This window comes from Typopeltis vanoorti, chromosome 6, assembly GCF_054136105.1.
Source record: "Typopeltis vanoorti isolate ZY-2024b chromosome 6, IOZ_Tvanoo_1.0, whole genome shotgun sequence".
Classification (NCBI taxonomy): domain Eukaryota; kingdom Metazoa; phylum Arthropoda; class Arachnida; order Uropygi; family Thelyphonidae; genus Typopeltis; species Typopeltis vanoorti.
In genome coordinates, this window is record NC_143554.1 from 126,367,857 (window position 1) to 126,383,179 (window position 15,323).

At 32.9% G+C, this 15,323-nt stretch overlaps 2 protein-coding genes across 7 annotated transcripts in view; one reads left to right on the plus strand and one right to left on the minus strand.

Annotated features, from left to right (window-relative positions):
* LOC150105921 (tetraspanin-11-like) overlaps positions 1–14,284 on the plus strand; it is a 106,167-nt gene extending 91,883 nt beyond the window's left edge. For both annotated transcript variants that reach the window (XM_090394415.1, XM_090394414.1), the window contains exon 9: positions 5,750–14,284. In XM_090394415.1, the coding sequence (XP_090250541.1) occupies positions 5,750–5,797 (48 nt within the window). In that variant the 3' untranslated portion in view covers positions 5,798–14,284. The remainder of the gene's footprint in view (positions 1–5,749) is intronic.
* Positions 9,652–15,323, minus strand: part of LOC150105922 (liprin-beta-1-like) — a 268,087-nt gene continuing 262,415 nt past the window's right edge. For all 5 annotated transcript variants that reach the window (XM_090394411.1, XM_090394410.1, XM_090394409.1 and 2 more), the window contains one exon: positions 9,652–14,964. In XM_090394411.1, the coding sequence (XP_090250537.1) occupies positions 14,911–14,964 (54 nt within the window). In that variant the 3' untranslated portion in view covers positions 9,652–14,910. The remainder of the gene's footprint in view (positions 14,965–15,323) is intronic.

Consider the following 15,323-nt stretch of genomic DNA (forward strand, 5'->3'; position numbering starts at 1 on the left):
TTGGCTTCTGTGGAGTAAGGCAGCCTTTTACATTACAGGAAAATACCAAGGACAGTGATTGGAGCTTGCTCCACCTTTACTACGAGTTGCCCTGTCATGAAAGGTTGGCATACGCTTGTATCCGCTGAAACTTTTATAGTCTCTATATATATTCGGCATGAAACTCTTGTAGTTTCTATATTCAGCTATGAAATAATGTTGGATTCAATATCCACTTAATTTGAATAATTTTGCATTGCCGAAGTGAAGCCTTTTGGCTCTCTTTTTCAGATTTTTTTGTATTTTTATTTATTTTTACAGTCTGGAAATGTTGCTCTAGAGACCAAACATGGAACTTTTTTCAAGCCACTATTATTTTTAAACTTTATTTCTTTGAATTCTAATAATTATAGATAGAGTTATAGATCCTCTTGCAGTTAATTAATGCATTGTCACACTTACTTGAATTTCGAGTGTTATTCTAAATTTTTTCTTATATCATATGGCTATGAAATATAGCCAAATTCTGTATGTATGAAACAAATTTTCCTTACATGTGATTAATCTTTTTGTTGTCTTCTGCTTGTATCTATTTTTAATAAGCGGAATTTTTGTCATTAGTTGGTGCAACCTTACCAAAACTTTTAGGCATTAGTGAGATGTGTTTGGCAGGAGATGATGTAGTTAGAGGAATAGAATGCAAGGAGTAAGGTATTTTTAGAGAGGATGCAGAGAATTGGTTGAGGCAATGGGTACTGCTCATGATAAATGCATTGCATTGAAAAGGAGTATGTCATCACAAAGATAGATGTGGAAGCTAGTATGTTTGAGGCAATATGTTGTGAGATAGAGGCCATCAGGACAATATATAGTTGTTTGCTGTTATAGGCTAGAGGAAGTACACCACCCTCTTCAATGAAGTAGGGTCCAATTATGTCATGACTGGAAACTGCACACCATGAAGTGACCTCACTGTGAAGAGGTTTCTCTTGGACAAATTCAGATCTCAAAAGAAATCTATAGGTTCACCTGCTTACATGACTGCTTAGATGGAAATGTGTTTTGCCCAAAATGCCTTGGTATCCCAAATTTTACCGCTGTTTGGCATCAACTGCAGTTCAGAGACGTGTAACACTTGCTCCAGTTTGTGTTAACAGTTTATGGGTTCCCAAATGCCTTTTGCATTTGTTTCGACAGATGGATACAAGTATCTCTCAACGAATCTCAAAGTAAATTCTTTAAGATTAAAAATGGCCTACCTCAGGGGTGGTCACTTCTTGCCCCATTGCTCTTTATCTTATATATTAGTGATATCCCAGAAACAGCATCATGGAGATTCATGTATGCTGACAATATTGCCATTGCAACTCAACATTCCAAAAAGCTGAGAACACCTTAACTGAAGATCTGGCTGTACTTGATAAGTACTTTAGACGATGGCGATTACAACCTAACCTGAAGAAAACTAAAGTAGCATCCTTTCATTTAAGTAATATCCAGGCCAACTATATCCCAAAAGTTTACTTCAGAAATAAACAGGTGAAATTTAACAATCATCCAAAATACTTAGGAGTTACCTTAGACAGAAGTTTGACATTTAAATATCATCTAGAAAATATTGCTGGGAAATTAAAAATGTAGTAATATAATGCATAAACTTGCTGGTACTTCTTGGGGTGCTGATGCCAACACACTGCATACTACTGCACTGCCTTTGGTCTATTCCACAGCAGAGTATTGTGCTCCTGTGTGGCTGAACAGCACACACGCTTCTTTGGTCGATGTCCAGCTGAATCAAACTATGAGGATAATCTCTGGAGCTTTAAGATCTACTCCTGGCTACTGGCTCCCAACTCTCAGTAATATAGCCCCTCCTTCGCTCCGCAGGACCCAAGCCTTAAGCAAACTATGGACAAAAATAATTGGAAACAGTTCCTTGCCTATCCACGAAGACATTTCCTTCCATACTTCAAAGACTGAAATCCAGGCACCCTGCCTGGAGGAGTGCAATACAAATAAACGACGAGAACTTCGACCTATGTGAGTCATGGGGAGAGTATTGGTTTCAACATACCTCCAATCTTCAATACCCATCTCAAATCCGACATCTCGTCTGGAGGGCTTCAATCTCCCTAGACATGTATGGACCACTTTAAATCGGATCAGAACAGGACATGGGAGATGTAAGCATCTCTTGCATAAATGGAACTGGTCCGATACTCCAGACTATCAATCACATTGTGCTTGAGTGCCCTATCTACTCATTCTCAGGTTCTAAAGAGGACTTAGTTAAACTGACCCCAAAATCCCTGGAGTGGATCCAGGATTTAAAGATTAAGCTCTGACTCCTGATTCTTAATTTTGATGTTTAATCATTTCAACCTAGTGTAAAAAATCATATTAAGATTTTTATAATTGTTTTTATGCTGTTTTATGTAATTTGTATGTTTTATTCTGAGACCTGTACATCATACGCTAAATAAAATAATTGTGGCAGAACACTCCAAGTATGTCAGAACCTCTTGATCAAGGCAATGTGATGCTGTTGCTTGGGGCACACTTATGGAAATGATGAACAAACTGCTCACAAACATGTAGGTTTGGACCATTTGCTCTACCAACTCCATATGAATGAAAATAATGCTCAACAACAAACATCCTAAAATAGGATGATTATTCTCATGTTTTTTTAAGGAAATGCATGATGAGAAAAACATGATTATATGGTATAGATGATGATGGTAGTGGTGTAGTTGGTGCATTATGTGGTGGATACGGAGAATTGTATAGTAGGTGCCCTCACTCGATGAGTCTTTGGACTCCTCGAGGGTGTCATGAAATAAAATAATATTTCTTAGTATGAGAAATTTTCTTTTTGGATTTATTAGTGGTCCATAGTTCTTTATAAATATATACAATCGTTGACAGGTTTCGACAGCTAAGTCTGTCTGACTTCTTCAGGACAAGAAATGGGTACACTAACATTAAATGCTAAAAAAGAATGGAGTAACAACAGTTAAATGAATTAAAATTGAAATGATGCGTAACATCAAGAGCATGGAGTCTTAGTCATTGTTAGTTGATCGCGTTATTTAGTTTTTCACAAAGTTGAGTTCTGCTAAGCATAGTGAATTTATTAAGCTTTTCCAAATGTCTTTTAGTATCATACTTTGATTTCTGTTGAGATTTTCTCCTGTCCGGAGTACCACTGCAGCTTCTTTAAAGTTTCTACATCTGAAATCTTCTTCGATGTACAGCATGGAGCTGTTTCCCCAATCGATGGAGTGGTTCGAAACAGCTCCATGCTGAACATCAAAGAAGATTTCAGATGTAGAAACTTTAAAGAAAGTGGTACTCTGGATGGGAGACAATCTCAACAGAAATCAAGGCACGATAGTAAAAGACATTTGGAAAAGCTTAATAAATTCACTATGCTTAGCAGAACTCAACTTTGTGAAAAACTATAAAATGCGATCAACTAACAATGACTAAGACTCCATACTCTTGATATTATGCATCATTTCAATTTAATTAATTCAACTGTTGTTACTCCATTCTTTTTTTAGCATTTAATTTTAGTGTACCCATTTCTTGTCCTGAAGAAGCCAGACAGACTTAGCTGGTGAAACTTGTAGACGATTGTATATATTTATAAAGAACTATGGTCCACTAATAAATCCAAAAAGAAAATTTCTCATACTTAGTGTCAAGGGACCAAATACCGCGTGGTTAGCCTAGTGGCTTTGCGCTTCGCAACCATATGTCTGTGGAAGGAGTGTCCCAGGTTCGATTCCCGTTGTAGATGTGAGGAATTTGAGGATCTTCCTCAGGCATAGCCAAGTTAGCCGGTCTTGGGCGCGGTCAGTAGGGTTTTTTCTGCCAGTTTATCTGGCGTTTTTCATCCTGCAAACTGGCCCCGTGAACATACGCCTCTACAGTCAAAAATATATCCTCCCACCAGGCGACGGGTCGGTTGGGAGTAGTACTAACAAGAAGTCGCATCTAAGTAACACGCGGACCCTGCATAGGAAGCGGGAATAACGCGTAGAAGAAGAAGTGTCAAGGGACCAAATATTAACAGTTAAAATAATATTTCTTAATTTGGAGCCACAGACAATCACTTTTGATTTTTCTCAGCAGTTAATATCCTAACATGAACTACAGTTGAGTGATTTCATTTTTTGATTTATACCTAACTAAACAATATGGTAAGTTCAAAATCTATTGTTAGAAAACTGCACTGTACAGATAGCTACATGCCTTTTCTCACCATTAAGGACCTCAGAAACTGGTCATTTCAGCAGTATCCCATTACTGATGAGGAAGAGCTAGCCCAAGAACTAATTTCTTAAAAAAAAAAAAAAAAAAACGTTATTTTATACTACAATGAATGCATAGTCTAGACTCCTTTATCAACCAATGCACCTCCAGTGATGCAGAAGTCAAAGGTTATATATTATTCTTTCCTATATTAACTTTATTTCCATGAAACTAGCTGAAATCTTTAGATAGATCCAACTCAAATGTTATGCCATCATATAAAGTAAAGCATTTATATTCGAATTCCAGTTAAAAATATCCTGAATACGATTTCTAATTAATTTGAACTTACTTTGAATATAACAGAGTAATAGTGAAATTATTAAGATGTTAATGGCAAAGTAGTACAAAAATCTTCTAATGTATATTTTAACAAGTTAAATAAATAAAAAATATCTATATATATACACACACACACACACACACACACACACACACACACTAGGGGGGGGGGGGAGATACGGCGCCCACCCCCACGATTTCCAGGCTGGTAGGTCATGACTGATTATATGCGGTTGCCCTGTGTTACACTACCTTTAAGAGAGCTACCTACCCAATGGTAGTGCAACACAAGGGCAATCGTAGCAAAGGTGGAGGAAGCATCATGCATTTCGCCACCTTCCAAAAGTCATGACTTACCAAGCTGACGTCGCATCTGTTTCGAATTTTATGTCGCATCTGTGACATAAAAACGTTTCAAATTTCGGCTTATCTTAAATTCCTGGAAACCTCTAATTAAAGGAACTTTAATGGAAGAAAGATAAATAAAGTAAGAAAAAATAATTTCATGAATGTATAGAGTAGATATTTATAATCCTGCATAATCATAAATAAACTAAATAAATCTTCTAGCACCTTTTTATTTTATATAGAGAAGATATCAAATAACGTCACATAAAAACATTACAAATTTTGTCTTATCTTTTTATAGATATAGAGTAGATATATATATATATATATATATATATAAATTACTATTTAATCTTCATGATAAGATTAGTACTTCAATCCTTTAAACCCAGACACACCCCTTAAAGTGTTCTGCAGTCACACCACAGTTTGACTGGAGTGACTGCAGGTCACCATATATGGACAGTTTGAGAAATGCATATATCTAAGAAATATAGATTACCAGAGAAGTGAGGTCATAGTCCTATGATTTGCATGTACTGTCCTCAGCTGATCCACATAATACCTCGACAGATGAGTTTTTTAGAATGAATCTGAAGCCTTATACCATTGCTATAACTTAACAGAGAGAAAAATCTGGGAATCTGAAAATGTTATTAATCTCATACCCTTGAATATAAATCCTAGCAGTATTTTATCTGAATGTTTTTTTAATCTATAAGTAGTAAGCTGTATATCATGTTTTCTAATTATCTAATCAGTAATTTAAGCTGGTAATATGGGCTTATTCATTAATTAAATTTTATTTTTTACTCTTTAGATCATCGGTATGGTACTGTCGTGTGCTCTATTTTTGATGATTGACTAATGACATCCCTGTGATTTCAGTTTTTCTCCCTGTGTAAACAAAGCAGTTGTTTAACCTGTTTTATGTGAGATACCAAAGTATATTGGAAGTGCCTTTTTTCCAAAGGATATTTCTGTAAGCACATATCCCAACGTATATGAAGATCTATAATTGGATGTTATGTTATTGAAAGAGTAATATTATTGTTTTTATTTTTACATTATCAGTGGCAAGTCTCATTCCTACTACATTTGGCTGTTATTTCAGTATTTAATAACTAAAATTATGAAGCCTTTTCTAGTTTATCATGGTGTTGTAAAGGCTGAAAAATACTAATTGCTGTTTTTATTTTGTAGAATTCATAAACCGTGTCCTACTTGCCACATATTGCCATTTTAATTTTTCTGTGATATTTTGACAACCAAAGTATATTACAATATTGTGCTACTTTTTTACATAAATTAATGAGACAATATTAAACATTTCTGAGGATCTAACCATTTTGTAAGAAATTAACCAAAGAACTTATGGGCATTTATAATTCATCCAAGAGTTTGAAAGAGCAAGGCACAGACTTTCATTAAAAATCATCTTTTCAAGACACATTTTTTTAGATAAAGAAATATGCTATCTAGTAGGCTGTATAATATGGTCTTATAAATGTTTGATATTGGTTAAAATATTTTTAGTTCTTTAATGTATATCAAATGCAAATAGTGAAGGTTTAGGTGATGCCATTGAAGCTTGATTGAATAACATGTTCATACTGAAAAAAAAAAAATAAAAACATGATGTAAGAGAGATCTTGCAGAGTTTAGTAATTAAAAATGGGAGGGGGGGGGAAAGGAATACATAAGATTTGTTGTCAAATATAAGAACTCTGTTTGGTTGATATTTCTTCTGATTCTGAAGTTTACATTCGTTTCAAGCACTAGCTTAGGAAACAGTCCTTGGGATCATAATTAAGATACTAATTTCTTTCATTGATTTCTGATATATCTCTTTCCATTATAAATGATTGCTTTTAGTGTAGTTAACACCATTATGAAAGAAGCACCTCCCAAGGACTCATTTGTTCCTAACTCACAACACCTATTGTGCTGTTGTTGAATGTATTCACTGAGGAAGAACTCACTACTTGCACTAGCAACTTATTTCATTTACTAACTGCATATCACAAAAAAAAAAAAAAAAAATCTGGATCTCGCATCCTGATTCGTCTTTTTGGAATGACCTGTTGTTTTACTGCACCTGCCAAAAATACTGTATATACAATAAATTCTTTTTACCAACTTTATTTCTGTCATGTTTTCCCCTCCCCCTGCCTCTCTCTCTCTCTGATTATCAAACTTTGAAATCCACAATCCTCCATTTGCAACATTCCACAGAAGATACTATTTGACTGTGAAACTTTTCTCACTGCCATGGAAAGAAAACCAATATAAAAACAGGATGAAATATAAGCCATTAGTTGAAATTAAGAGAGTTTAAATTCAGCATTATTTCTCTTCATGAATTGGATACAGTTTACGTGAATTACATGAGATTCTAAAAAAAAAATGGATTATCTAAATACAATACAAACAAGAGTTAAGTAATTCTTCATGTGATAGCGTGTAATGTGCTCCTTCATTATAATAATAATAACAATGATTATCTTTCTACATTTACAAAACATGCAAAATCCATTTTCAGTATGATTTTGCACTATCAATTTTTTGCTATTGTATTTTATTATGAAGCACCTCTTGTGAATGAACTCAAGTTGTGTGTATGTGTATAATATATATATATATATATAAATACTGTTTTCACTACTTCAACTTTACTTGTATGTTATCTTATAAAATCTTATTCGTAAAGATCAGTGTTCATAAAGTAGCCTGTATGTTAACTTGTTGCACATAGAGAAATTTCATTTTTGTGGTTGTGTGAGGTCGATCATTTAGCTAAATTGTTTTGATGCTTATTCAGGCTAATTACATATTTATTAAGCATCTGCTCAGAATGAGTTCCCAATCTTTATTTTGTGTATCAATAATCATATTTCTAAACTGCCTATATAGGTGAATTATTTAAAATATTATATTATATATGATATAAAATTCTTAATATTAAATATTTTTGTACTTTATGATGAGTATCTCATTCTATCATTGGTGTGAACAAAAATTAATACTTGCACAAAACAAGAATAGAAATGAGAACAAATGTTAAAAGTACATTCCCTCAGACACCAGCACTGTGTTCCCTGGTTTCCCAATAGTAACAGTCTGAATGTGCAAGGATCACCAGGTACAAGCATATGTAAAGAGATCACCCCCCCTCTCTTTTTGTGCATTTTATGTGTAAGTTACTCTTTCCCTATACCTAGCCTTATACTTATTGACTGTATTTAAATTGTTCCTTGGTTTCTTAGGAGTGTATTACTACTCTTAAAGTAATAGAAAGGATGCACTAGTAAGTTTGAATTTTTGTTCTTGTTTTGTATGACTGTCCATTTATTGTATGTACTTTGTGATGAGATTCTAATCATAAAATAGAATTGTTTTTTGTATAAATTCAGTGGATATTAAATTCAACATTATTTCAAAGCTGAATACAGAAACTATAGAAGTGTCGGCGAAGTTTGACCAGAGAGCTTACGGGAATATAATCGCCGCCATACTACGAGTTGCCCCAGCCAAATGATAGGAAGCACAATCGCTAGTAAGTGTCTGTATATTTGCATCCTATTGTTTGTTTGATAAAGGTTTCACTAGCCTGACAGCTGTTTCAAACTCATTGGTTTTCATCAGAGACTAGGCAGAAACCTAAGAGAGTAAAAACTCTCAGTACTAAGGAACTTGAAACGTGAGAGAGATGGCTCTTTATTTTAGTAAATTTTTTTTGTATTACTTACATTTTTCCTAATAATTTTACTTATATTTCCAGTTCTCAAAAAATAGATTAAAAAATATCACTAATTAAGTAGTTTTTTTTCATTGAGGAAAACTTATAATTCAATGTTTTTTAAATGAAGTTTAATGGTATTCACTAACATTTTCAAGTGAAGTTTATTAAAATTATTTTGTTAATAGTTAAGCAAACTGTCGTAATATGATAAAAAAGAAAAAAAATCTGGATAGGCAGTGTTAAAGATAAAACTGTATCTCCAGGATGTTATTGTTTGACCTTTATTTGAAGCAATCAGTTGTCACTGCTACCGTCCTTAAATTCATTCACCACTATTATGCTTTCTATGCAAAAAATCGATTCCTGGCTTTATATATACAGGAATTTATTTTTCAAAGATAGTGCACATAATTCTGCTTTGTTTATTATACAGGGAGGTTTTGATGTTATGTCATGTGAAAGACCAGAATTCTTTAACAGATGCTAGATGCTTGGGCAGTGTTTGTTTTCTAAGTAGTCCACGCTAAGGCAACTCGTGAATGCAGGTTAGCATATTCCCGTAAGCTCTCTGGTCAACTTATTTTTACAAAACTTTCATAGTTTCTACATTCGGCATTTGAAATAATGCTGGATCTAATATCCACTTATATAATTTTTCATCTCTGAACTGAAACTTTTTTGGCTATTTATTTTAATAAATACTTTACGCACCAACCGAGAGTTCGCTTACAAAAAATACACCTCTCCGACATTTCAATTCCTTAGTACTGAATGAGAGTTTTTGCTCTCTTAAGGTTTTGCCTAGTTCCTGAGGAGAACCAGCCAGTTTGAAACAGCTGTCAGGCCAGCGAAACCTTATCAAAATGGACTAACAGCAAGCGAATATATAGACACTTGGACAGCGTTTGTTTCCTAAGTAGTCCACGCCAAGGCAACTTGTGAATGCTGGTGAGTGTATTCCTGTAAGCGCTCTGGTCAACTTATTTTTATGAAACTTTAATGGTTTCTACATTTGGCTCTTTTAAATGATGCTGGATCTAATATCCACTTTATAGCTTTACATAATGCATTGGTTGGAACAGATATAACAGTTGTTGAATTTTTGTTGTTTTTCTAATTATATTAAAGATTAAAACTAAGTTATATTTGAGTGGGAATGATATTCATAATGCTATATTAGAGTAAACTTTTAATAGTATCATTTCCTAATATACAACACCAATTAATATTTGTCAGAACACCCTATGATGATGATCTTAGAATGCAGTAAATTTCTGGTTCAGTTCAGTTTATCTAATTTTTATACTAACTGAATCATAATATGTACATGCTAGTGCTGATGTATATGGGGTAATATTTTCATATATGAAATCTGTTATGTTAGTGAGCATGCCTACAGTGCCATTTTGGTTCTTCAAAACTTTGTACTCTGTTTTTTGTCTTCTAATAATTTTTGCACTCAAGCAGAGGAAAACTTTTTTTTTTTTTTTGGTGTTATGATAAGCAGATTGGTAATATGCAAATTTTTTATTTTTTTATTTTTTGGATGCACATTTTTACTTCCATAATACCTTTCAAATATGCAAAATTTTTATTAAATTGTTATAAACACCACTTATTCCTAATTCTGATGTGATAAACTAATTTTGACAAAAAAAAATTGCACAATAGTCCAGTTCAATTTTTAATATGGCCTATAAGCCATCTTTACAGGCCATAAATCTACAAGTCATCTCCTATTATATTATATGCATAAGAATCAGAGGAATAGCTTGCTGTGGAAGGTTTGCTCTAGTCAGTTTGATTCAAAATAGCCTTTGTTTGGTAGCTTTGGCTGAGATGTCTCAGTAGTTTATTTTAATCAGTTCACCATAATACTATTTGCTATACTGAGTTGATCGTACTACTAGCATTGGGATGATTTAAGAATAAAGCTAATTGATACAAATTAGCACTAAGCAAGAAATTAGTAAATGCTAATTCATTACCTAAAAAAAAAAAAAAAAAAAGTAAAAATCAACTGAAAGACTTACATGGGCTTCCCTTTATTTGTAGCATTTGTGCTGAGTATATGTTGAAGAGGTTGCAGACTTATTTCTATAACAGAATCAAATTCTGGAAATTTTGGATTAAAAAAAAAAAAAGTTAAACAATGATGCCAGTGAAGCAAATTTGAATTAAGATGCTCAGTAACTTGTCCATTATCCAGTCTTCTGGTTGGACTATTTAATTCTGTTTTGTCCACATTTGGACATTGACTACTGTTTTTAAATAGATGAATTTTATTTATTTTTAATGATATCCTTATATTTCTTACAATGTAATGTTTCTTTGAGCCATTCTTGTTTTTGAAATAAAAAAAAAAAAAATGCTAATTTACTGTCAATGTTGCAAATTTGCAACATTCTGACAGTAAATATATGTAGTGCTTTGTCTCTTTTAAATTTATTACTCTTTCAAATGTAATTACTGTAAGTGATATGCAGTAAATACTTAATGAATGTGCATATTATCACTGCTGAATAGTCAACAGCATATTTAGGCAAAATGAATCAAGCACAGTTACCTCAGATTATTTTGTTTGGTTTTTAACATGTTTAAAAACTTCTTTTCACACTGTACCATATTAACCAGCACATTTTGCACAGTTGGATGAGCATTGTGTGCAATAGCGTGCAACTCCCACATTGAGTCTCTGACATCATGGAAGTTGGGATGTTAATAATAATTTTGACCAGAGCCTTTTAATGTGACTTGTTTAATAACCTTATTTCCTTATGAGGATGAAGAACCTAAGGCAGGTGTTTATTATTTCCATTGCTCAAATATTAGTTCTAAGTACAACCTTGAATATCTAATGCATAATTTTATGCAATGGCAGACTAATTATCAATACATCGTTGCGCTTTTGACATTTGTTTTGCACTGAGTGCCTCATTGAAGTTAACAAATATGCTATTCCTTGGTTACAGTTTTGTATTTGTACCAATGTTTAGTTAGTTGAAATGCTAAAATCAGATACCTTGGTAGGTAATGAAGTTCTTAATGTGAATCTGGTGACATGAATTTACATAAAATGGCACCATGCAATGAAATTCATGTACCACCTAAAGACATTCACTAAACATCCATTCCCACAGTGAGATTCGAACCAACAGTCTGCTCTTGCACAACAGATACACTTACCATTTGGCTAACTAACTAATCAACCAGGCCAATAACAGAAAATGAATAGTTATTAGATAATTTAATGATAATATAAATATAAGCAGTTCACCTAAATTGAAAGTTTTGTTTTATTCCAGAATGTGAAATTAAGGAATCTATAGTAGTCATGTTAAGATTGATACTATCAATGATTAGATTAAATAAGTTCACTTTTATTATTATTATTATTATTATTATTATGTGACACCTCCAGGAAGTCCAAAGACTCATCAAGGGAGTGTGTGCTAATTGCACTCAAACTTGCTTAACTTTTTTCTTGAGCCATTAGTAGCAGAGGCTCTACCATGTTGCAACATTATCCATTGTTCAGAGTAAGTATGTGGGCTTTCCCAGTTCAGTATCAGTTATAAAAATGATACTACATAAATGGTTTGTTTTCAAAGTAATATCTATTTTTAGATATTACTTGTTTTGCAGCAATGTATGTATAAGCACTTATTAAGAGAGATTTGTCTATCCATGAGCGTGATTTGCTTGACTGCATTGGCTTTAATGAAATATGGTATTTATTATTATCCTCCTCGGACCTCATGGAGTCGCAGACTCGTCTAGGAGGTCCCTTTTGTCATACACAGCTTATCATACCATGCCTTAAATACATTCAAATTCTCTTCAGAGAACACTCTCAGGCAATGCATTCCAATCATTCACAACTCTATGCAAAAACCTGCTTCTCCCACCATTTTATGAACAACCTCTTCAATGTTAATCCCATAACAACCCCTTACCACTTTGTACATCTGCCATATCGCTCCTATGCACTAGGCTCTGCAAATTGCATCGTCTCAACATTCCAGAGAACAGATTTTCAGCCTGGTTTGTTGGCTCTGTTCTCAGACCTATATGTTGTGGGTTTGATTCCCACTGGGGCATGGATTTTTGGGAATGTCTTCAAGTAGTAATGATTCATCACCAATATAGGACCTGCCATACTGTTTATTGGAGGAAAGTGTCTAGGAAAAGTTACTTGTTTAGTAGCTAGAGCAGAGTTCCTGTATTGTATCACCCATGGAGGAACTATCAGAATAGTTTTGTTATATAGTGAATTTCCTTTAAAAGATCATTGTGCCAATGGTACTTTTTCTCAGGACTTTGCAGTAGTTTGTTATAGCGTGCAAAAATGTTATAATGGTGTTTGCCATGGTGAAAGTTGGTACTGATATATTATATTATAGGAAGCAAGTTGTTTTTGAACTAGACTCTCCTGAGCTGTTATTGCTCATTCTTTAAAATTACAAATGAAAGCATAAACTGTGATAAGGAAAGAAGTTTGCTAAGCAAGAATGTTATTACATTTGTTTAAATGAAATAAACCAGATATTAGTTTAAAGCATAACAATGCAATAGTAGGCCATAAGGCACATATATTGTGTTTTGGTATCTCTGTTAGGGAGCCTACAAACAGGATCAGTTTCAGTATGTATTTTTATTTCTTTAATTTTAGATCACTTTTTCACATTTATTTTAAAATTAAGAAAATGAAAGCAAGCATTTGTACAGGTGAAGGAATACTACAGCAATATCTGGAAGTGAAATCAAACAAATATAAACAGGTCTAATATCTACAAAACAATATTTTTCCATTGCTTAGAATTTATGAAGTAGGCATTCTCAAGAGTAACTGGCACAAATGGTTGAATATTATGCTGTCACTGCCTATATTTATGCTCATGAGAATGATAGATGTATAAATTCTAGAAAAACAGTGTTTCGGACATTTAATTTTATAGCTATTATGTTGCTTGATTTCATTTTTGGATATTATTACAGTACAAATGTTTCCACAGCTATGATGCTCTTTACGATAAACTGATGTACAAGAAGTGAAAGCTGCAGTAGAATTCTGACCATCTTAATCTATTATTTTAAGATTAATGTTTATAATTTTTGCATGCATTTTAAAATTGAGAAATGTAAGATAGCCCATATTTTTATGCAGTAAATCAACATAGCTTAAATTATTTTTGATATCATTCTTATATTGCAGTTTTAAGAAAGTTCATTTCTATTATAACATGCAAATCCTGACTAGTTCAAAATGTAAATGTAGTGTTTTTTTGCACATTCAAAAGATCTATTCTTATGGTGGTTTGTAATGTCAGCAGTCAGTTCAGCCTTTAGAATGATCTATTTTTGCACTAACAAATGATTTCAATCACACAATGTTTCACTTAGCCTCACACATTAATTCCATTAAAGTTTCTTGCACTTCCTATGGAAGATGTTGAGAGAATTTGAAAGTTAAATTTAAACTGTATGTTAAAACAGCTGTAGCCTTTTTTTTTTTTTTTTTTTTTGTTAATCATCTATTAACAGTGTATCTATCACTTTGTAAATGTTTCTATTAAAATGTATCAGTTAATAAAGAAAATGAATGTACCAAAATCTTCAAGTATGGTCTTTTAACACAATATTTTTGATAGACACATTCCAATATTGAATCTAGTCTGCAATATTTTCAGCTGCTGAAGTATTTATGGTAGATGGAGATAATGTGTGGTTCAGGATGATCATTATATTAGATGTTGATTTGAGAATATCTTAATTTATTTATAGATTATAAAATAATTACACAGAATCCTTAGTAAACTGCTATAAAATCTATACACTGTATATAAAAAAAAGGTACAGTGGCATTCGAATATGCAAAGGCACATAACAATGCATAGAAAAAATTCTTTGTACCTATAAATAGTGCTACAAGTGAAATAAAAATGTATAAAACATTCCTTTGTAAAATAATGTTGCTTGAACATGTTTACTGTTGTAATGTGCTTACAGATGTGTGAAATCTAATTTTGGTTCGTCTCACGTTGCTTTGCAGTGAATTGGACTAGTTTTTGGCTCAGAAGAGATGATGTGATATTGAGCAGTAATCTCTACAATTAGAGACATTCTTCTGTACATTCTCTTTGAACTACCAGCCACATTAAAGCTTGATATGAGCAGTTCTTAATAGAAAAAGCACTTGGGGTGCTGCAATTTGATTGTTCATTGAAAGAAGAAAGCACTTAGACATTTGTTGCTGCCATGTTATCAAAGAGATTATCATCTTTTAGAAGGTTCTGAAAAAGGGGAAAAAAATTGAATACTATCTGTCTATATAATTTAAAATAAAATATTTGCTTTCTGAATTCAAATTATGGATGCAGAGAACAAAAACTTATACACTAAGTCTACAGTATTAATCTATATCATAAATAGAATCACTATGCTGATAATTTTGACAACTTAAATCTTCATTAAAGTGTGGGGGAATCGAGCCATATCACAATTGTGATTTAAATTTGGGCTCAATTTAGCATCCAATTCATGCATGAAATAATAATAAAAATATTTTGGCAAATATAAATTTCCCAGGCTAAGCAATACCTCAAAATATGTTACTTTTTAATAGTGGAGAAAGAACTGAAAAAAGATGCGC